Here is a 22,759-nt window from a genome sequence, read left to right as displayed (position 1 = left end):
TTTGTCCTTTTTTTTTTCCTTTGAGGAGCTGCTTAATGTGAACACATTTCATAAAACCAAACACGATTCTCCGTTTGGTGATTTGAATATAAATTTTTGCGTTCGCCACTATTAATATTTATATATGTTAAAGCCTAAAAAGAAGAGACGAAAAAGAATCCGCTTCGAGAAGATTGACCTTGCGAATCAAGATCAAGAAAAAGATCGAATGCTATATGATCATATCAATTTAAAATGGTTTAAATGATTTAATTTTTTCTTTTCAAAAAATAGATAATCTATTATATGAAAAGCATGAAGATTTATTAGATTAGATGTTATGTCTGTGATTCAAGCATTTGCAATGCCTTTTTATCATTAATATTGATGAAAAGCCTACGCCTTGTGGTGGTTTTATTTTTCCTGTAAGACATTCTATATTGACATTTCTTGATGCATTATAATGATCACAACCTTATTGTATAGTCCATAAGTATATGCTTTATATGTGTTGACTATTCAAAAAGACAATTAGCAGTATTCTCATGATGAATTTTTCGATCAGTTCTACTAGATTTAAGATTATGATTTATTTCTCTTTTTCTTAACTTTGAATCATTACGATGACCTCATTATTATGCCATGACTAGATAAGATACATATGAACATGAATAAGCCCGACTTAGCTAGAGAATTGATTTCATGTATGTTATTAAGCAATATAAAAGAATATTAAACGACATAATCATGATATTTCCTCCAAGTGACAAAGTTTGTCTAATCGTTATGGCAAAGTGGGACCTTGTCGTAGAATAAATCATAAATTTGAAAAACGTTCTTTTAGATGGAAAAGAAATAAATGATAATCCAAAGATTAAGTAAAACAAAATGAAATAAAAGATACAAAAAATAAAATAAATGAATAAGGAAGTAAGAATTCCATTCTTCACCAAACCTAACTGAAGCAGACAGGTGTCAAAATAGTATTACTTTAAAACCCCACTTTATATTATAGTAAAATGAGTACACATTTGTCAGCTCTAGAATTGAATAATTCAATATTCCCTCCTTCTTTCTTCATTGTTCTATTATTCAAAATATGTAAAACATGTCCAAGCTCAAGTTCAACCACTCACCAAACATCACACGGGTACAACGTGGGAACAAGATGGTAGAAAATAACATGAAGAGTATAAGAAGACATATTATTTCATACAGTAAATTATGAGAAAATTAATATTGCAAAACTCATTTGAGACCGACGTCATTTCATTTGTCCAAAAGCTATGGGATGTCAAACTTGCAACGTGTCAAGCATTCCTGGCTATAAATTGATCTTACACGTAAATTCCAAGTTCCAAGCCCGTGAACCGCGTTCGGCCCAAACGAGGACAATGAACTAAATCCACTCATGAGCGAAAGTGTGGGACTGAAATTCGAGAAAATTATTTAAAAAGTTTTTAATTTAATATATTTATACTAATTTAATTTTAAACTTTTCAATTATATCAATTAAGTCTTAAATTTTTTAATGATTTGCCAATATAAATTATTAGTCAATTTTGACTGAAAATTGTTGATATGAACAGATGGCATTTTATGTGACGAAATTGATGTTGACATAATTTTTTTTTAATTTAATAAATTAATAATTTTTATTTTTTCTTTTAAAACTTCCGCTCGACAAGGGCTAGGTCTAGGCAAGGGCATTGGGCCCTCACCCATGGCTAATGAGGGTTGCAACACCCTTGCCCAAATTGGGTGAGGGTTGGCCATTGACTTCATCAGCATGCAATTGAGGGGGAAAAAAACAGAGAGGAAATAAAAGAAGAAAAAGAAATAAACAACAAAAGCAATAAAAAATTCAAAAAAAAAAATTCTATATTAGTGCCAATCCTGTCATGTAAGATGCTCGATGTTCATATTAGTGATTTTCAGTCAAAATTGACCGGATGGTATATATTAACAAATCATTAAAAGATTTAGAACTTAATCGGCGTAATCGAAAGGTTTAAAACTTAATCGGCATAAGTGTAATAGGTTGGGAATTTTGTTGGTACTTTTATCGTGAAAATTTACGAGTTCTCTATTCACCGAGCTCCATCTTCGAACGCGACCATATCAAACAGGCAACCTCGCGTAGGGTAACAATGAGACCAAAGGTTAAAAAATCTGAACTCGGAACTGGAGCTATTGAAGAGCGGGTTTACAGGTGCATAACCAGAATATTCCTCTTAACTTTCAGACACGGTGTCGATGACTTGTAGCTGGGAGGAGAAGCTCAATCAAGCATCGCGAAGCGTTGAAGACCAGTTCCAACGTTCGTCCTCCGTATCCGGGGCGTGTCCGAGGTTTAGTCATTGCCCAGCGCGCATTGTCTGGGGTACAAGAAGACACTCAGACTTGACTTTTAATGTACCCTGGTGGACTGCAAAAACAGATCATGGCCCATAGCGAAGGCATGAATGGACCGCCCAATCTATTCAATTCCATAAAGTATAATTAATTGGGGCAAAGAAAGTGTTCGGTCCTACAGTCGTGACGCACACGATCGTCAGGGGATAAACAATAGGGCATGATCGTGCCGCGTGGCTATGTTCATTCAATTAGCATTAATTTAGTGATTTGTTATTCTCAAGCGTTTATCACTTATTAAATTTAAGTAGTTTAAGTTTAGGAATCGACAAAAAGAAAGTATCTTACTTTTTTTTTAACGTATTTGACTGACAAAATAGATAACATTAAAGATTAAATATCTCGAAATATATTTATATTATACTTCCATATAGATATATATTCGAAGATTGTAGAACTGCTTTTTTATTTTTGTTATTTTTCTTTCTGTAGACCGCATTTGAATGCGAAGCATGGCCGACCATCTTTGACTTGACAGAGCAAGCCGTCGAGGCCTTCAAGACTCGTTATCTCCAATTTGAGAAGTCATCAAGGCCCTCGGATCGTCCGTGGAAGAAAGGGTTACGGAGTTTTGTCAATTTAATATCATAATAAGAGAACGTGCTCACTGCATTTGTACAATTTAAAGCACACTGTCGGATATAAATTCAAATCACCAAATTTTATAGGTGCACAAGCACATCTGTCCGCACGTAATATCCTTGGGATTTTTACTTTCCATCTCATCTCCACCTTGCAGTCATCCCTCTTTCCACCGGAAGATCAACAAGCTCGAATGTAAAATCTGGTCCTTCAAGAGCTCGGGAATCTTTCTTTCCTCTCGCTGTCCAAGAATGCTAGGTGAGCTTCAATGGCGTCCCGAGGTTTCTGTAAAGTCAAAATGGTGTGCGGGACCGAAGATCAAGAAGGGGCAGAGTAGGCTAGTCAGAAATGGCTGAACAGCCCTAGCATTACATATTGGACGGTTGACCAGAAAATTCAAGGATTTGGCTATAATCACTTGTGACCCACAAAGAGTACTTTCAACTCTCAAGACTTTTTTCTTTTTTGGGTAACCGAGGGCTTCACCACATGCCCCTGGTGCCCGAAAGAGTACTTTCAACTCGAGACTTTGATTGTTCAATAATTAGCTAGACTTTGATTGTTCAAAAATTGAACACATCATTTAAAATAATTAGCTAAGGAAAGTTAAGTCTATCATCGATAACAATTTATATTTGAATATTATCGTAGACAATAAAAATATTTTTTGTTGATTTACTTTTATAAATAATATAAATGATCATTTTTAGAAGATATTTTTCAAATTTTATATTTTTCGTGAAATAAATGGACTTTACTTATGATCAAGACATTTTTGTTCTTCTTATCTATGAAGATAATAACGTCACAAACGAAAAAGCTGGCCACCTGTTAACTTTTTTTTTTTTGGGGGGACTTTTTGTCAAACGGATGAATTATAGGCGTCGAATTGATCTTTTCAATAATGAATTTCGAGATCAAAAGTAATTAAATTTGCTTTTGAACTTCATGAACCAAGAGAAGAGCGAGAAGAACGAGACTTGGCTTTTATTATTATTTTTAATAATAATTCTGACTGATTATCAAACCATTAATACAAAAAGAATGGAGTTTTTGAGGAACCAACAACTCCAACTAACTATTAAATGAAATCAAACGATATTTCCAAGCATACCAAATCATCATTTTGTTATTCAAGAAAACTCAATCTAAGTTTATTTAGATTAACTTGTGTTTTTTACTTGCTTTTTACAAGTCTTGTAAAATTAGCATTTTATGTAAAAATTATCAAAAATTCATAAACTTATTATATGGTGGCTAATTCAGTTTTAAAACTTTTAATTTGGCTAATTTAGTCATAATTTTTTTTAATGATTTTCCAATATAATCCTTCTGGCTACTTTTGGCTAGAAATCATTAACGTGAATGCTAATCGTATCGCGACAAGACTAATACTAACGTGGACAATTTTTACAAATTTTTCTAATGTATATATGTTTATATATATTTTAGAGTTTTTTTTTTGAACAGATTTTAGAGTTGATATTATGAAAAATCTCAAACTAGTATAATTATGATAAATTTATCCCAAGTTAATTTTTGGATTACCAAAAACCTCAAATCTGTGCATTTATGATAAGTTTATTTTAAATCAAGTTTTGGATTATCAAAAAACTTAAATTGGTACACCTATGATGCATGTACCAATGTGTACCAATTTAGGATTTTCCTTTCCTTTCTTTCTTTTTTTCACAGTTGCCAGTGTTGCGCCTTTCTCATGAAGTCTACACTGGCAACATCAAGGGCTCATTGTTTCTCTCGAGATCTGGGGCCAAGGGCTAGGACGCCCTTTGCCGGCCATCGTAGAGGCCATGGACCAGTGGACGGAAATTAAAAAAATAGAAAAAAAAATAAAAAAGGAAAAATTAAGAAAAAATTATTTATTTCAGTGTCCCAACGACTAGCGTTAACATTAGCAATTTCTGATCCAAATTGTTTAAAATAATTGTAAATCATCAAAAGTTTTAGAATTAGATTGGCCAATTGAGAAGTTCAAAATCGAATTGACATCTGCAAACAGATTTATGACTTTTCTTTTTTTGGGTACATTTTCAATTTTATGTCTACTTCACTTTTAGTTTTTTGAAGTGCTTTGAAAGAAAAAAAAGGTTCAAAAGACTTATAAATATTCAACGTTTTGAACTGATTTTTTTTTTATAAATATTTTCGGGAGCGACATTTACCACGAAATGTAAAGTCTCGGTTCCAGTGCCCGACCAAATCAGTGAAGACAAATCACAAAACAATAATTCCTCACGAATTTGATTTTCTTGGTACCTGACGTAAAGGATTTGAAATTTGATGGGATAGAGTGGGGCATATAAGATGGAATACTCCACAGCAGAGAAAGAAGCCATAGTTCTTTCTAGTTGTCTGTGCACGTACCGTGGACTAGGTTTCACGCTCTGTCTCGCTCTGGAAAACTGCGTACGTGAGCTGAAGAGAAGCGGAAGACAAAACCCATTTTGCAGAGATGTCCATGGAAGGGGCGGGATCAGCAAACCAGCCGCTGCTTTCGAGAGCATCGAGGCCCGATGAAGATGAAGAGTCGGGGGCTTGCCATAATGGCGGATCAGTCGCTGCGATTGTTCCTTCTTCTTCTTCTTCTTCTTCTACTTCTTCTTCTTGTTCTTCAGGGAATTCGGTGGTTCTTTTCAGCTCCTTGGTCGCTGTCTGCGGCTCCTATGTCTTTGGAAATGCAGTGAGTCTCGATCGTTTTCTTCTTGTTTCTGTGCTGTTGGTTCAAGAAAAGTTGCTTCACTTTTCATTCTTTCTTTTTTGCTGAATGGAGTACCAGTCAATATGGTGATTTTCCTATCTAGGGAGAAGATAAGCTTGGGCATTTCTTTCTTGCTGTTCCAGGACTCTGAAGAAAGTTAAAGGGGAACATAAATTAGAATCCTCATGCGATTGCTAGCATCTCTTTTTTTCTTGAACTTCCCAGCTTGAAGGATAAAAATGCTATGTCGGAGTTTCCTCAGTTTTATTTTCCTCTGTTTTCATTCTGGAAGATCTCTCCCTCTCTCTCTCTCTCTCTCATGAAAATGGTATAACCGGGCATTTTTTTGCCAACTCCATTTCGAAAGAGAATTCTCATTTTCGTATACTCAACATGCTTTCGAGAAAATAGAAACATGGACTTCCGACACTTTTTTCACTTTCATTTCCAAACTGCACAGTTCTCGAACCAAACATGTCCTTTGTCCGGCTTTGATGGCTTAGCAGGACAGTGGGATCAACGGAGATCTTACCTCTTCTATCTTTCGTGTTTCGGTTTTGGCATTGGGGTTTGATTGCAAGATCCTTGTTTCTTCAGGGAAGAAATTAGGGAAAAATTATTGCTAATCATCGTAAAAAGCTTTAGGTGGAAGATAGAAGCATGGTTTATCATTTTCGACTCGTTCAGAGCTTAAGCTGGTAAACTGAAAGTGTGGTTAATTATTAAAGTACCCAACTGCTATCCTGGTGTTTACGGGGCTAGACATTTCTTATCATTAGATTTTTAGGATGATCGTTGCAACTAGCAAAGGTCTTTACTGATTTACCTAACATTCAATGACCCCCTTTTCCTTCACCTAGAAGTATATTGTAAAGGTGAATGCCATTAGTATATTATCATCTCGGGAAGATTCTTTTGGAATTTGCAGGCCTGATTCTATTATTTGTTTGAAGCTTTGTCTGCTCCTGTTTTTTTTTTTTTTTTTTTTTTTTTTTTTAATGTTTGAATCCATGGGCGTGCTATGCAGTCATGTTTTATATAATCAGCTTTTTGGGCTTCTATTATACATGAAAACGATGTGCAGTACACAAATGAATATGAACAATCAAGTTCAGGACAGCCCCTTTTGACTGAGGATATTAGAGATTCCAGATGGTGCATGATGACAAGTTTAATATGTCATATGCCACTTCAAGGGCCCGGATTTGAAGGGATCTTTTTTTTGTAAAAGAAAGTCCAAATTCGGGTGGCATGAAGAACATCTTTTAGTTTCTTATTCTCATAACCTCCCCAAATATCTGTTTACTTTTATATCACAATCAATAGTTTTCCTGATGTGTCATTCAGCAGTGTTTTTTCGCATCCTTAAGACTTTGTACTATGGAAGTTTGCGTATTGCTGCCCTCGCACCTTGCACCCGAGTCCATTTAATTCTCACGGCACCACTGAGCTGAGGGACGAGCGGCATGAGCTTAAAAATATTTGATGAGGTGTTTTTCTTATTTCTTTTGTAGGTTGGATATTCATCACCTGCCGAGACAGGAATCATGGACGATCTAGGCCTTTCATTAGCAGAAGTAAGCCCAAATTTATCGGTCAGATAATTTTACAAGACAGAATATGACGTCAATAGACCAACATAGAACTCTTTGCTCTCAACGTTGCCATGTCTAATCCAAGTTAAGTTGAAAGATTTTGTCGCCCAGGATAGATGCGGAGATGCATTTCTTCCGCTCTGAGTAATTCATAGCAGACATTGATACTTGAGCAATATAAAGAAAAATCTTCCCCGTAATTATGTCACATAATTACGGTGAAGATTTTAATGTGGCTCAAGAAGTCAGGAGCCAAGTACGCTCCTGTAATTCAATGGTTAATAGATTACCCTGGTGGACCAGGATTTACTGGGAAATATGCTTTTACCTAACATCCAGACCATCTGCAAGTCGGGTGATTTGCGGGGATCAGACAGTCAGGCATCACCATGCATAGGCGCAGGAAAATGGCGAGGTGTTGCTGTCTGCCCCTGCTCTTGTTACCAAGAAATCATAGCCCGGAAACTTAAGGGGAGCACACTTAGCAAGTACCGCCCAGCTCCCACTTTATGAAAAGGACCCCTACGGAAGGTCAAATCAAGGACCTACAAAAGTCATGGTCAACATTTGACCAAACGATAGGGGACTGTAGTATCTTTTCTCTCTTATTTTTTTTTTTCTTTCTCTTTAATTTGATTCGATAGGTTAAGGAAAATGACAGTATTTAATTTATTATGAAAGTAATAATCTACTCTAAATCATAAAAAATAAAATAATAAAAAATAGAAAAAAATCTTCCTGTTCGGAGCAGCACTCTTGCTACCTCTTATCCAAGTACGAAGCTTCTGTCCTTTCAGGCTTTGTTAAATGAGGGAATAAACTAAGAAAACTTACGCTTAGGAATTCTTTTTCATAGCTTCAATAAGAGCCCAATCCTTTCTCTAGCCGGAAGTTTCTTGGTTCCGGGACGAACTCCACCGCATCTTTCCCATGCCGGTTCTTCTTCTCGACTCCATCTTCCCCCTCAGTGTCCATACTCCTCTCGAGGTGAAATGCCTCTAAAAAAGACATGTTGTGATAGATTGATGACTGTAACGTTTCTAAATTTGCTTATCGCTGTCGGGTGCGAAGCAATTACCCCCCATTTGTGAAGGACCCCTCTTCACATTTAGGGGGTTGAGACTCAGCCATCTCTCCCAGTGGAAAGAGGAAAAGAATCCGCAATAGTGGGAAGTTCAAACCCTCCCAGGAATTCACGTCACAAGGGTCACAGGATGTCGGAAAGTTCGTGCCGCTTCAGTAAATTGTCAGCTTTGGTTTCTTGCCCTCCATCGTCATCTTCCCTTTGGCCGGATATCAACTTGAAATAGTTGAGTTCAACGGGGCTCTTGCTCCTTTTCTTTGCTTCTGGCCAAATAGGAAAGATAGGGGTATCTGGATCAGTAAGTCAGCTAGTCTCTCCCAGTGTGTTGCCAAATCAAGATTTAGAGCATGCTGAATGGGACTGATGGGACCTAATATGAGTGTCCCCTTCGGTTTTCATTTTCAGAATCTTGTTTGGTCGTATTTAATGTACGAATCAGATGGCTACCTAGTTTATGATACCTCAATATTATGGTGGGCCTACATCATAAAACCAGCTAGAATCCTTGAATTTGGCCGTGCTGACTTGCTCACATCAATAAATCTTCTTGGACTAAGATTATCAGTGTCCATTCTATATTCAGAACATAATTGCAGTTTTTTTGGAAAGACAGCAAATATGCAAGCAGAAGCCTCGAATGCTGAGTTGTCTATGGATTGAGGAAGTGAATCTTTGTTGATTGCTTGTGTGGATAAGGTCTGCCCACTCTTTAGGATCATGACTTAGAGAGATGGCCTTTGATTGTACAACATTGCCGAGGACCTTAAAGGTTCACAGCAGTTTCCTCGTTCTGGCATCATCTCGATCATGCTGAAGCATTTAAAAGTCTCAATGAAAGCTCCTGAATAAACTGAACTTAATCCAGGAAAAGGCTGCTATCAAGGGCATAGAACTAAATCAGTCAATTTTCTTCTTATTATGTTCTCTAATAAATATTGTCAACATTTCAGAAACTTGTCTGAGGAATCCTATTCATATAGGTTCTAACCATGTCATGTCTTTGATTACATAGTATTCTGTTTTTGGGTCAACATTGACAATTGGAGCAATGGTTGGAGCAGTACCGAGCGGGAGGGTTGCAGATCTACTTGGTCGAAGGGGTGTAAGTATTTTTTTGCATTTTTCTCACCACCACGTGTCTTGATGGTGAACGACCTTTTTGAGTACTTACACTGTTGAATCTGGCAAAGCAGGCTATGTGGTTATCAGAACTGTTCTGCATCACGGGGTGGCTTTCGATATTGTTTGCAAAGGTTTCTTGTATTTTCCTCCTCTTTGAAGCACGTTCCATGGCACCTGTATAACTTAGCAGTAATTTCAATCATTATGAGCCATTTTATCCCAAGCAAAGTCTGAAGAAAATGAATGTTGAAGTGTGTTAACATGCCATTGGGAGGGTTTTCTACTATACTTGCCCCATCTTCACAAGGTCCAGGACGAAACTTATTGAGAAGATCCTTAATCTATCCCAGAAAAGAAATTTACTGACAGACTATACCATCTCCTAAGCATATTGAAATGCTATGTGCGAGTGACATCTCGAAGTTGTCACCCATTTACATCCAAGAGAAATCTCTTGAAATGGTGCTCCAAAATGATGGGCGTTTTAAATATTTAATGCTTAGCCAAGACATCTGTGTTGACAGTTTAGTTAGCTCAACTAGCTATGCATAGTTATTTGTTCAATTCGATTCAGAGTATCTGTACTAAATGAGGTGCCATATTATTAAAAGGGTGCCTGGTGGCTTGACGCGGGAAGACTACTTATGGGCTGTGGAATTGGGCTTCTCTCTTATGTGGTAACAATCATTGCAAACTATATCTATTTAGCAGATTAACCTAATTGATCCACCAATCTAATGATCCGCATCTGCACAGGTACCTGTATATGTTGCAGAAATAGCCCCCAAGAACGTTAGAGGAGTATACACATCTCTTAATCAGGTACCTTTGATATGCTTATCTTGCATATCAGGATCATCTGAAGTCCATATGATTTTGCTTAATCCATTTTAACAGTTGATGATTGGTCTTGGGAAAGCATTCATGTTTCTCATTGGTTCTCTTGTCAGCTGGCGCGTTCTAGCTTTGATAGGTAATTTTTCAGTCTCCCATGTTGCAATTACTTAAGCGTGTATGGCACAGTTTCATGAAATCTACTATGATGTGATTCATCACAGGAACTCTTCCATGTCTGCTACAGCTTCTTGGTTTATTTTTCATTCCTGAATCTCCTAGGTGGCTGGTGAGTGTACATATCGAGTCTGGCATGCTCTCTGAATCTTATTTTGGCTGTTCACAATTAGAGAGAGTTATTTAAGCTTGCACAGATCTAGCGGAGCACTGAACTAGTATTCCTAATGGTCTACAGGCAAAAGTTGGTAGAGAAAAAGAATTTGAAGCAGCTCTCCAGCGTCTGAGAGGCAAGAATGCAAATATCTCTCAGGAGGCATCGGATATTAAAGTATGAATCTGATGCTAAGTTATTTATTAACCATGCATCAGTTGAAATGAGAAGATTGATGACCACTTAAATGAGCATTGCATGTTTTTCTGTTTGCACTTTAGGACTATATGGAACACCTCCGTCGCATGTCTGAGGATGGAATTACAGAACTTCTCCAGGCGAAATATGCTTATCCATTAATTGTGAGCATCCCTATTTCTGCGCAAGCCGCCCGCTTCATGACAAAATTATGCCCCTTTTACGTCTATCCCTGACTGAAGATTCCTCTAGGTTGGAGTTGGGCTGATGATAATTCAGCAATGTGGAGGCCTGAATGGTTTTGTGTTCTATACAAGTGTCATCTTTGAAGCAGCTGGTAATTATACCTATAAGCGGCTAATTTCATTTCAAATTGAAAAGAAGGAACACTTTTATTAAAATTAACTCCCTTTATAGGTTTTTCAACAACAATAGGAACCGTAATAGCAGCTGTTGTGCAGGTCTTGACTCTGATCTTGGATTTTAAATTAAGTGCCAATTTGATTGTTGTTACATTCCTAAGACTTGTATGCAGATTCTAAGTACAACGTTGGGAGTACTACTGATAGACAAGTCTGGAAGACGCCCACTTCTACTGGTTAGCATAAGTCAAAGACCCATGTTGTTTTTCCTCCTTTTTCCCTGCCATTTGCGTTTCATAAATTGGCGTACTGAATAGCTACTTATCTTTGTAGGTATCTGCAGCTGGAGGGTGCTTGGGATGTGTTTTCACAGGATTGTCGTTCTTCTTGCAGGTTCATTCTTCGTATCTAAATGGAGTTTTAAGTTTATCCACTGGCAATTGACATGAAAGAAGTTTCGCAGACAGGGTTAGTTTTAATATCCCACTTTAGCTAATGGTAAGTAGATTTTTCTGAAGCATTTGTATTCCCTCAGGACCTTCACAGCGGAGCGGAGCTCGTTTCCAGTTTGGTGCTTGTTGGAGTTTTGGTAACGCCACTTAACAACCTCCTTTGTTCTTAGTCCTTCCTTATCTCTCCAAATTGAATAAAATGCATCAACTGCTCATTTCTCTCTTGTTGTTCACTCAGGTATTTCTAGGCTCTTTTGAACTCGGGATGGGAGGAATTCCTTGGATTATAATGTCGGAGGTATAGTCCTCAGACTTGCGATTGATTTATTGTGACTGAAATTTTCATTCGACAATGAAAACGGTATATGCAATGTGGTTCTTCATCGGCAGATATTCCCGATAAATGTAAAGGGCTCAGCTGGAAGCTTTGTTAACTTGGTCAGCTGGGTAGGATCTTGGTTTGTCTCATATACTTTCAGTTACTTGTTTGAATGGAGCTCAGCAGGTGCGTCTTTTCAAAATCTCTCTCAGAACATTTCTTTTTATGCTCCTTTGTTGCTTAAATTCAGACTTCTCTGCTATTGCTTCAGGGACGTTCTTTATATACGCGGGCATTTGTGCAGTCGGTGTTATATTTATCGCAAAACTTGTGCCTGAGACTAAGGGGCGGACGCTGGAAGAAATACATGCCTCCATCACCGATAAGAATGACAATAATTTGTCATGAAAATAGGAGCTTTGTGTGGGGTATACTTTGTGTAATCATATCCAAATACGGAACATCCTGGCAAGTTTTGATGAGAAGATCCCTTAGCTGGGGTAGTGAATCAAAGGATGAGCTTTTAGAGAGTACGGAAGATAAAATACGAGAGAGACATGGTTGAATCAAGGAGTGTAAATACAAAAGGAGAGCTGTAATTGTCTGTAAAATCTATACAGACTATTTCATCCCTTTGCTTTAAGCATTATCTGGTTTGGCATTAATCTGAATCATAGACAAATCAAAACAGCTGCATGATTTTAGTTTCTGAAGAATCCTGGACAACTTAAATACTGGCCTATCTGATGGTAACTAAAGGAAGGGAAAAATTTGAACCAATTTAGGATCAACACATGATTTACGTACTTATTGTAAACTTCTTAGTGAGTCCAAAGCAGTTCATCTGGACATTGTCAATAACAATGACAACAAATGCAGATAGAACTACAATGGCAGCAGAGAAAGGCATAAATAAATCATTCTTCAAGACTCCACACAAGATGACCAAATGATCAATCTCAGCATGAGAAGTCCCATTACCTACTGACCCTCAAGACTTCCATAGAAAAAAGAAGAGGAGAAGAACCTGCAGTCTGAATTCTGAGCCATTAAGACTCAATGAAGAATTCTATAAATTGCAAAAAATCAGTGTAACTCAGTCGGAAACCTTCCATGACAAGGTGAGTGATATTCTTTCCCAGAAAACACATCTTGTCATAATTTATAGGAGCTAATAGAAGATTCATCATCAGGATAGTTATAAAGGCTCAAAGAATGGGGTTGTCTTTACCAAGTTTCCTGACTGAATATCAACTGATCTTATGGATTAGGTAACTGTGAGTTTAAACTCGAGCTTGTCACTCGCATTTGATAATATAAATCAAACCCATACCTTATACGTCATCAGTAATATTTTTTACACAATTGATGACAATGCATAATTAAAATCAAAAGGTTCATTCTTGTGGCCAAATGTCCCTTTCCTAATTTTTATTGTAGGTCCACTTTTTGGTGCGAAGTGTTGTGAACCGGGCTTGGCATCTTAGGTCAGCTGTCTGTTCATTTTCACATTGTTGTGAACTGAGCTTACTACATGATGCACACAACTCACTACGAAGGTTTTATCATTGTGTTGAGCGTTTAATACAGTGCCGTAGATTCATATGAAAACCGAACTCTCAATCAGACGAGCTTTCTTATAATGCAGATGAGACAGGACGAGTTTTCTTTACGAGGTAGATAAAACATGGGAAAGAGGTGGTTCCATCAAGAAATGCAAACAAAAGAAGAAAAACCATAATTATTTGTAAAATCTATAATCTATTTGCTCTAAGCAGTTTCTCCAATAGCATTCATCCTAGTTCTTTCTTTCTTTTTTTTTTTTTTTGGTGCAGTAAGTCTCCGCATTGAGCACAAAATCAATGCGAATGAACTCCGTCCAGTACAAGCTCACGTTTTTCATATCAACCCTACAGCTGTGTTTAAAGAAACACTCTGAACCTGAAGCAACGTGATGTGCCGAAGCATACATCACAACCTCACAACCACGGGAGCCTTCCGAAGATGTCCCAAAGACTCAAGTGCCTCAAAGGATCCAACCCGATTGCTCCAAGACCAGTATCATGTGCCTAATACGCACCTCCTCTGCATCTTGTAAAAAACGGAGCAACTTCAGTAATCAGAGACCAATTGAAACAACAGCGGGACTTTAGTTTCAGGAAAATCCAGGACAGCTCGAAAAAATCTGTTTCGCTCTCGTATTACAATTTTATGCTGAGAATGCATGTTACAGCAGAAGAGAGATCATTGAAGGTTGAAGATCCCGTTAGCAATAAATTTGATAAATCCGAATTGTTCTGTTTTTGTAAGGAACTGATGATCCAAAACATCGATTTGCTTCATCGTGTAGGTCGCCAAAGCCGCTTCATGATTGCTTTCAACCACTAAAGAAATCAAAAGAAGTCGCCCAAGAGCTGAAGCGTGAAGCATGTGGGTGCAATGGGATAATCAGGGGGTGTCATATTCCCACTTTTAGCTGAGAACTCTAACATTAGTCTATCTCTCTAAATCCTCTCAAACGCGCGCGGCCAACCACTACAACCACTTTTACAGGCAACAACTGAAAGTCAAACCCCACTCTCAATCATACGAGCTTTCTTATAATGCAGATGAAACACGACGAGCTCTCTTTGTAAGGTAGATATAACATGGGAAAAAGGAGGTTCAATCAAGAAATGCAAACAAAAGAAGGAAAATTATAATTATTTGTAAAATCTATTCAGGCTTTATTCATCCATTATCTGTAAGCATTTTCTCCAATAGCATTCCTCTGAATTAGAGACGAGTTTTATTGTGGTTTGGTAAGTCTCTGCGTTAAGCACAGAATCAGTGTAAATGAACTATGTCCAGTGCAAGCTCACGTTTTTCATATGAACCCTACAGCTGTGTCCAAAGAAACGCTTTGAACCTGAAGCAACATGATATGCCAAAGCATACATCACAACCTCATAACCCCGGGCACCGTTCCAAGATGTCCCAAAGACTCAAGTGCCTCAAAGGACCCAACCGGATTGCTCCAAGACCAGTATCATGTGCCTCATACACACCTCCTCTGCATCTTGTAAAACACAGAGCAACTTCAATAATCAGAGACCAATTGAAACAACAGCGGGACTTCAGTTTCAGGAAAATCCGGGACAGCTCATAAAAATCTGTTTTGGTCTCGTATTATAATTGACACTAGAACCCTGGAAGGACTACCAAAAGTCGGCACAAAAAAATCGGAACAAAATGGATTACTTAAGTGCCAATCCGGCCAAAATGCTAATGTGACGATTTTCCGATAAAGCAAGTGTAAAACGACGTTTTGGTGCCGATGTGGTAAAAAATTAATTAAATTAAATTTAAAATTAAATTTATTTAAAACATATAAAAAATACAAAAAATAACAAAATACAAAAAATTAAAAAAAAAGGAGGTAGCTGAAAGTTGAGCCCTCGCCGCCATCGCCTCTCCGCCCGGCGGGAAGAGCCGGGTGACGAAGGGGAGGGTCGGCGGCCGCGGGTCGCCGACCCCGGCCAAGGCTTGACGACCCCGGCCGACCCTCCCCCTCCGTTGCTAGCCCTTCCTCGCGGTGGCGCGAGGGCTCGCCCTCAACCGCCTTCCTTTTTTTTTTTTTTTTAATATTTGTATTTTTTATAAATGTTTTAAATAAATTTAGTTTAAATTAAATTTAATTAATTTTATATTAATTTTTACTACGTCAATACCAAAATGACGTCGTTTTTGTATTGTCTAGTCACGTCAGCATGCAAAACGATACCGTTTTGCACTTACTTTGCTGAAAATTGTGCATGTCGGCATTTTTACCGGATTTTGACTCGATTGGTACTTAAGTAATCCATTTTTTTCCGATTTTGGCACTTAAGTATTACTTTCGTAACTTTTGGCCTTATGTTTATTTGTGCCAACTTTTAGCACTTGAAGCGTACTTTTGCCTATTATAATTTTACACTAGGAATGCATGTTACAACAGAAGACAGATCATCGAAGGTTGAAGATCCCGCTAGCAATAAATTTGATATATCCGAATTGTTCTGTTTTATAAGGAACTGATGATCCAAAACATCGATTTGCTTCATCGTGTAGGTCGCCAAAGCTGCTTCATGACTGCTTTCAACCACTATAGAAATCAAAAGAACTTGCCCAAGAGCTGAAGCCTGACGCATGTACGTGAAATGAGATAATCAGAGGGTGTCATATTCCAACTTTTGGCTGAGAACTCTAACGTTAGCCTATCTCTCTCTCATACACGCGTGGGCAACAAATGTTACAGGTCAGAACTAACAGTCAAACCCTGCTCGGTGCAACAGCAAAAGTATCTCCTCTTCAAGAAAGAAAAGTAGGTAAATATAGATGCGCACTGTTAAAAATATCGAGGTGAGGACGATATGCGAAAGAAGTTTGATGCGATGTAAAGTGTAGCCATTCGTAAAGTGGGTTTATAATTCGTTTGTGTAAGTTTTTTGAGTGAATATGAGTCAGATTAGATATATGGACTCCCCTTTGATGGTCTTGAAGCGAAGATATTGGGTTTTTACTATGTTAACCCAACAAGTATATTAGAGATGATGATTTGGATGGGTTAGGCCCAAGATATGTGGATCGGGAATTTATGAGTATCTCAAGAAAAGGAATCTTGGATGTAACTCTACATGACTTTGTAGATAGTGCAATCTTGCCAAGCTTGGCTGGATTAGGGCGATTGAGGAGGAGTCAAGGCAGTATTGTGCTCTAGCCGATTGGCTAAGCTAAGGTAGAGATTTGAGATGAATTAATGTTGGTGCGGTACGATATCTAGATTAAGAGGAGTGGGACTAAATATTTGTTGTGAATTATAATTTCCAAAAGGGGGATGTGGTGTAAAGTGCAGCAATAGTATATTCTAATAAGTTCATAAATCTTCCGTTATGCTTTTGAATGAAGATGGGTCTAGCTAGCTCGGATTTAAAATTCCTTCAGATGATCTCGGGCGAAGCTCTATTTTCCAGTTCAAATCAGTTGAAAGATGAGAGTTAAATATGGAGAATACACCAACCAATGATATCGTGTATCATGTTGTCCCTGAATTTCACTGCTCATGCCTCATTGGCTAGTTCCGCTATTAGTGCCCACGCAAAAAAAGGTTGACTTGAACGAAAAGGATGTTTCCTAGTTTTCTTCAGCTTTCCTCATATGAACTGTTGAGGTCTCATTTGTCTGTCTTTCTCACTCTCTGCGTGTGAGTGGTGAGTTAACGAGTGAGCGAGCGTTTCAAGAGGAAGAATCAAAAAAGGAAGACATGGGGACACCAGGAGGAGAAATGGGGATCCCTCTTCTTGAAGAACAAGAAGAAGTACTTCCTGACAGAATCACACACATGCTTGTTCTCAGTGCATTTTTCGCTGTCTGCGGCTCCTATGTCTTCGGAAATGCTGTAAGAACTTTGCTTATCTTAAAGCTTGGCTACTAGAAGAAATTGTCTTTCCTTTTATGTGCTTTTATTTCTTTTTTTCATCTCTAGTCACGCATGTTTCTTCGTTCTGTTACTGTCATCTGGAATAGCAAACTCTGATCTGGAAAGAATATAACGCTGACCAACTAATTTTCTGGATGACTTATCAAACTTGCGTTTGCCTTCGATCAGTGTGCAACAGTTTCTAGATATGCAATATTGCCTTGATTAGGTAGAACAAGACTTGGCGTATCTCCTCGTGTTGATTCGAAATAAATATTTTGAAGACTGTGAGCAGAGTGTACTTCTCGCTCCTTGTTACCGTCTAATTGGCTTAAAGATATGATTTTTTCAGGTGTCTTACTCATCTCCTGCTGAATCAGGTATTATGGATGAACTGAGCCTTTCTTTGGCAGAGGTCAGTGACCATCACTATTTGCTCTTTCACCGTTTTTAATGTTTTGTGTAATCCATCTAAAAGTATAAACTAAGTGAATGGAAGCATTGCTCAAATAGACTAAAACATTTTGCAGTGTGAGTGAGAATTCACTTGTTGGTTCTTCCGATCATGTCTGTGGTGTTTACTTTGAATGTCTAATTTCTTAAAAAGAAAGCTCTCCATATTCTGTCAATTTCCTGTGACTGAAATCTAAAAGACACAAGAAAATTTTACCCAACTGGGTGTATATTTTTGCGCCTATTGGTCTGCACACCAAAATTTTCTTTGGTCGACTGAACTGAAGTGCTGGTGAGATGCAGTATTCGGTTTTCGGTTCACTATTGACGGTTGGAGGACTTCTAGGTGCCCTATGCAGTGGTAAAGTAGCTGACCTAATCGGCCGGAGAGGGGTAAGTGTTCTGGCCAATACCTTTTAAATGTTGTTTTACCACTGCATCATCTCAAATTTGAGCGTCACAAATTGTTTGAAACTTATAATTCAACTTCTGCTGATAATGTTGCACAGGCTATGTGGGTTACTGATGTATCAGGCATCATCGGATGGTGTGCAATATTTCTTTCAGAGGTACCATGTTTATGTGCCAATTGGTCCATTATTAGTTTTCATTAACCATTTTACTTATCCCTTGGCTAGCTTACTTGCTCCGCTGGCAAAGTTCTTCAAAAGTTGATGTCTAGCCTCAAATCTTACCGAGCAAATAGACATTAATGTCGAATGGAGAACCTGGTTCTTTTGTGGGCATAGTTTACTATCCACTCTTCATAATACTAACGAACTTTAACTTCTTGAAGAGTGCTTGGTCTCTTGATCTTGGAAGATTATTACTGGGATTTGGAGTTGGTCTTGCCTCATACGTGGTAACAAATGCAGTTTCTTCAGATCATATAGCACTGTAAGTCCAACCATTCAATGTCGATTGATTATGCATTTAATCGTGCAGGTACCAGTGTATGTTGCAGAGGTAACACCGAAGAATTTAAGGGGAGGATTTGTTTCGCTCTGTATGGTAATTAAAAGCCTCATAAATTGTTGCCTTGGCTTCAGTCTCTACCTGAAGTCAAATTACATCGATCCTCTGTATGATCCACAAGCTCAGGCCCCTTCTTTACAGCTTTTATCGATGTCATTTTAGGCATTCCACATATCTTTCCTGACTTGTTCTTGCATCATACAAATCACATTATCTCGCTGGAGGATCTTGTGGCCATCCTTTGTATATCGAAACTAACTTCCCTTTTTTAACCTGGTGGATGATATACAGTTGGTGATAGCTGGTGGCATGTCAATGACGTACATCATTGGTTCGCTGGTAAATTGGCGTCTCTTGGCTTGTTTAGGTACTCCCCATTAGACTTTAAATAATTATTGGTTCGTATGCTTCGAATATGATTTTTAAGCTTTCTCATGCAACGTGTTTCAGGAATTATTCCATGTCTATTGCAGCTGGGGGGTCTTTTCCTTATTCCAGAATCTCCTAGATGGCTGGTGAGTTTCTTGAAGGGAAATTCAAGATACTGTTGCTGGAATGTAGATGACATGTTAAATAGAATCTAGAACCTTTCATGCAATTTTTGCCCCCGCCTTGTTGCTTGCATGAGTAAGACTGGCAGAAGCATCAGTCGGGACTGATATAGACAATGATGATTGCTGTGCACAGGCCAAGGTTGGTCGAGAAAAAGACATGAAAGCTGCGTTGCAGCGTCTCAGGGGAAAGAATGCAGATATCTCCAAAGAAACATCTGAAATCGAAGTATAAAATCTCACTGCAGCAGAATGTTTTCATTTTAAACTCATGGCTTAATTATGTCCAAATGGCTTTACTTTCGAGAAAGGTAGTGTGGTTTAGCATGAGGTAGCGCTTCGTTTACTGCAGGGTTACATTGAAACTCTTCAACAAGTATCAGAACGTGGGATATTCCACATATTTCAGCGAAAATACGCACGAGCACTAACTGTAAGCCCCGTAGCTGAATTCTTACTATTTATCTCGATCTTTACCAATTTCATGTTATCGATGAAATCAAGCATGTGACTTCGATCTAGGTTGGACTTGGCCTAATGGTTTTTCAACAGTTGGGAGGATTAAATGCATATGGATTTTATATGAGTTCAATTCTCGAAAAAGCCGGTAACTTCATCTACGCGGAATCATCATTCAATGAAAACTTTCCATTTCAAGATGAATAATACATTGACAACAATTGGCTTCTGAGACAGGTGCTTCAACTACTGCCGGGTCCATCACCACGGCCATTGTCAAGGTTTGTATTCCTGTGTAAATAGTGAGCCTTTTTTCTCCTCTCCTCCCTTAGCCTATGAATAATTCTTTCGTATCCATGACACGCAGTTGGCAGCAAATATTGTAGCTGTGTTCTTGATGGATAAATTCGGAAGACGACCGTTACTGCTGGTAGTAACTGAGCCGAAGCACTGCGGATCATTCTTGTGCTCATCATATTCACCCAACACAAATATTACTTCAAAATGGCTGATAGATAAAATGCTTCTGAATGTAGTCGAAACTTTACTATTCCTGAAACCAACTAGCTAATATGCAGGTTTCAGCATGCGGAGCTTGCTTGGCTGGCTTCCTTATTGGATTATCATTTCTCCTACAGGTTCCTTTCTACACATGCTTCCTGTTTATCCTCATATGAATTTAGTAAGGTATGCTCTTGATGGAAAACTGTCTAAGATTCAACGTGCAGGACTATCATCAATCAACGGATGTTGTATCCACCTTGACCTTCGTGGGGATTGTGGTGATTTTTTTCCCCTTGACATGTTAAATGCTCTTTTTGTTGCTTCAAAATTCAAAGAAAATGCAGCAGCAGCATTGTTATGAACTTTGCTCCTCTTAGATGGATTAATGAGGTGCGCACTATACAACTTCAGGTTTTTAGCGGGTTTTTTGCGATGGGCTTAGGAGGGATACCGTGGATCATAATGGCTGAAGTCAGTGAGAAATCTGGTGCTCTAACTACTTTTCTCGAGCCCTGTATGCTCATTGAGTTCACAGGGCTTGACGTGATCACCAATCGTCTTGATGTCTCATCTTGTTATGACGGTTTCTGCTGTGCCAGATTTTCCCAATGAACGTGAAGGGACCGGCAGGGAGCCTCGTGAATTTGGTCAGCTGGTCCGGTTCCTGGCTTGTGGCCTACACATTCAACTATTTCTTTGAATGGAGCTCAGCAGGTGACGCTTCTTCACTTCTCATCCTCGCTGCTTTTTCTAGTGCCAAATTCAGGTACAAATTAATATATTAATCAGTCTGCCGAATGTGCCAGGCGTGTTTTTTGCGTTCTCGGGCATCTGCTGTTCTGCAGTACTCTTCATAGCGAAGATGGTGCCGGAAACCAAGGGGCGCACGCTCGAGGAAATAGAGGCATCGATGACCTCATAGCACACCCTGGAAACAAGGTCCTCAACGAAGCAAATTTTGTCTACTCGATCTCTATGATCGCGAAATTGGTGTTAGCTTGCTCTTATGCTGAACCGAGTGCAGATCGAGTAGCGTAAAATGCATAACTCTGGTGTAGGAATTGAACGCGAGCTGAAGCCAATTCTTTGAACTGTTTGAATTTGAGATGGCCTGCAAAGTAGATAGAAAGCAGCTAATATGGGAAGCTTGTTATTCATATGTTCAGGTAGAAATATTGCGAGGGCTAAATAATGGATTAGTGTATGAGATTACCGGGTATTATTGAAAGCTAGTAAACACCAAAAGTGTTTGAATAACTCAAGTGTGGGTATATTTTCCGTCATATCGTTTATTCAATACTAAATTCCTATGCGAGTTTCCCCATGGAGTAGGCCTTGCCACTTGAACTATAGAAATCCAGCGTTCAATTTATTTCGTTGTTGTATTTACTTAATATATTGTTTATTTGTTTTCCACAACGTAATGTTAGAAAAGAGTCATTGTCCACATATGAGTCCAATAGATTTGCGGTCATGCGATATATATGGGTATGGTGCATACCCATATAGATCCATGTAGAGTCGGGCTTTTATGAATTTAAAATGAATTTTATTGGTTGAAAAAGCGCGAAGTCCATATACTTCCGTTTTTAATATCCCAACAGCCTTTACTTTTCTATTTTGCTCAAGTACAAATATTAGGACTAAAAGCTTCTTTCAAGGAAGAAAAAACAAAAGAATTTCTCGAGTATGACTATTCAAAAAGATGTCTTTACTAGCACCAATAGATACCAGATAAGTTATAGTTGTCAATGTGAAATGCTGCAAGTATCTACGGTCAACGATTTGGCAAAGAGTATAAAAAAAAAGTCTTAATCCTTTTGTATCGATGTCAATTTAGTCCTAATTTTTTAGTCTCATTAAAATATTACATAAAGATAGATGGCTTTTCCAATCCCAATCCAAATATCCCTGCTATGATGCTATTTTGTCCACACTCATCCCAAGCCATGTTGTAATTGTTTAGGCCACAACCAAGCACGGTATTAGGAAATCTTTTGGAATATCCCTTGTTATGAAAGGTGAAGATGTGAGATTCAAGCTGAGCTCTGCTATAGGTCTCACCACTTCCATATCTAAGGTAGACCTTGTCGTACATATAAATGTCGTTTTTACATAGACGGGGAACACAGAGGAAAAGATCACAAGGCAAAGGTCGATATGATGATGATTGGCTTTTATTGAAGTTACCTTGCCTTATGAAGAAGCAATGGCTACAGCCTTTACATTGCATCCATATATCCACACTACTTGTATCCACCACCAAGTTTGCATATTGACCAGTGCCAATTGACGGGGTGGTTATATAGTAATTGAGATTAGCCCCCAGCAACCGGAGGTTGCAGTGCACTGGGGCTCCATTTATTGACTCCTTCCGGAGCATTGAAC

The 22,759-nt window shown here is 38.3% G+C and overlaps 2 protein-coding genes across 6 annotated transcripts; both read left to right on the top strand.

Moving 5' to 3' along the window:
• The first annotated feature begins 5,294 nt into the window (after window positions 1–5,294).
• Window positions 5,295–12,657, top strand: LOC104415514 (sugar transporter ERD6-like 5). Of its 2 annotated transcripts, XM_010026832.3 has the most exons (18): window positions 5,295–5,677; window positions 7,210–7,272; window positions 9,387–9,476; window positions 9,568–9,627; window positions 10,108–10,173; window positions 10,253–10,318; window positions 10,394–10,469; window positions 10,555–10,619; window positions 10,746–10,838; window positions 10,943–11,023; window positions 11,112–11,196; window positions 11,277–11,320; window positions 11,395–11,457; window positions 11,555–11,614; window positions 11,757–11,810; window positions 11,912–11,971; window positions 12,064–12,178; window positions 12,264–12,657. In XM_010026832.3, exons 1-18 carry the CDS (start codon window positions 5,450–5,452, stop codon window positions 12,398–12,400), a joined length of 1,506 nt encoding a protein of 501 aa, XP_010025134.2. In that variant the 5' UTR covers window positions 5,295–5,449; the 3' UTR covers window positions 12,401–12,657. The 2 variants fall into 2 exon arrangements, with proteins under 2 accessions (XP_010025134.2, XP_010025135.2); XM_010026833.3 differs by lacking the exons at window positions 5,295–5,677; window positions 7,210–7,272 and adding an exon at window positions 7,309–8,277.
• Window positions 12,658–17,032: 4,375 nt separating this feature from the next.
• LOC104417685 (sugar transporter ERD6-like 5) lies at window positions 17,033–21,686 on the top strand. Of its 4 annotated transcripts, none has more exons than XM_039310505.1 (18): window positions 17,033–17,408; window positions 17,782–17,844; window positions 18,186–18,275; window positions 18,392–18,451; window positions 18,679–18,744; window positions 18,828–18,893; window positions 19,149–19,224; window positions 19,308–19,372; window positions 19,545–19,637; window positions 19,761–19,841; window positions 19,931–20,015; window positions 20,105–20,148; window positions 20,235–20,297; window positions 20,446–20,505; window positions 20,596–20,649; window positions 20,783–20,846; window positions 20,971–21,085; window positions 21,178–21,686. In XM_039310505.1, the coding sequence occupies exons 1-17, from the start codon at window positions 17,274–17,276 to the stop codon at window positions 21,069–21,071; spliced, it is 1,266 nt and encodes a 421-aa protein (XP_039166439.1). In that variant the 5' UTR covers window positions 17,033–17,273; the 3' UTR covers window positions 21,072–21,085; window positions 21,178–21,686. The 4 variants fall into 4 exon arrangements, with proteins under 4 accessions (XP_039166439.1, XP_039166438.1, XP_039166437.1 ...); XM_039310504.1 differs by having other exon boundaries at window positions 20,783–20,858; XM_039310503.1 differs by having other exon boundaries at window positions 17,040–17,408; window positions 20,783–20,842.
• The last annotated feature ends 1,073 nt before the right edge of the window (window positions 21,687–22,759 follow it).

The sequence above is a fragment of the Eucalyptus grandis genome, chromosome 3 (assembly GCF_016545825.1).
Source record: "Eucalyptus grandis isolate ANBG69807.140 chromosome 3, ASM1654582v1, whole genome shotgun sequence".
Lineage (NCBI taxonomy): Eukaryota > Viridiplantae > Streptophyta > Magnoliopsida > Myrtales > Myrtaceae > Eucalyptus > Eucalyptus grandis.
This window is presented reverse-complemented; position numbering and strand designations above follow the sequence as displayed.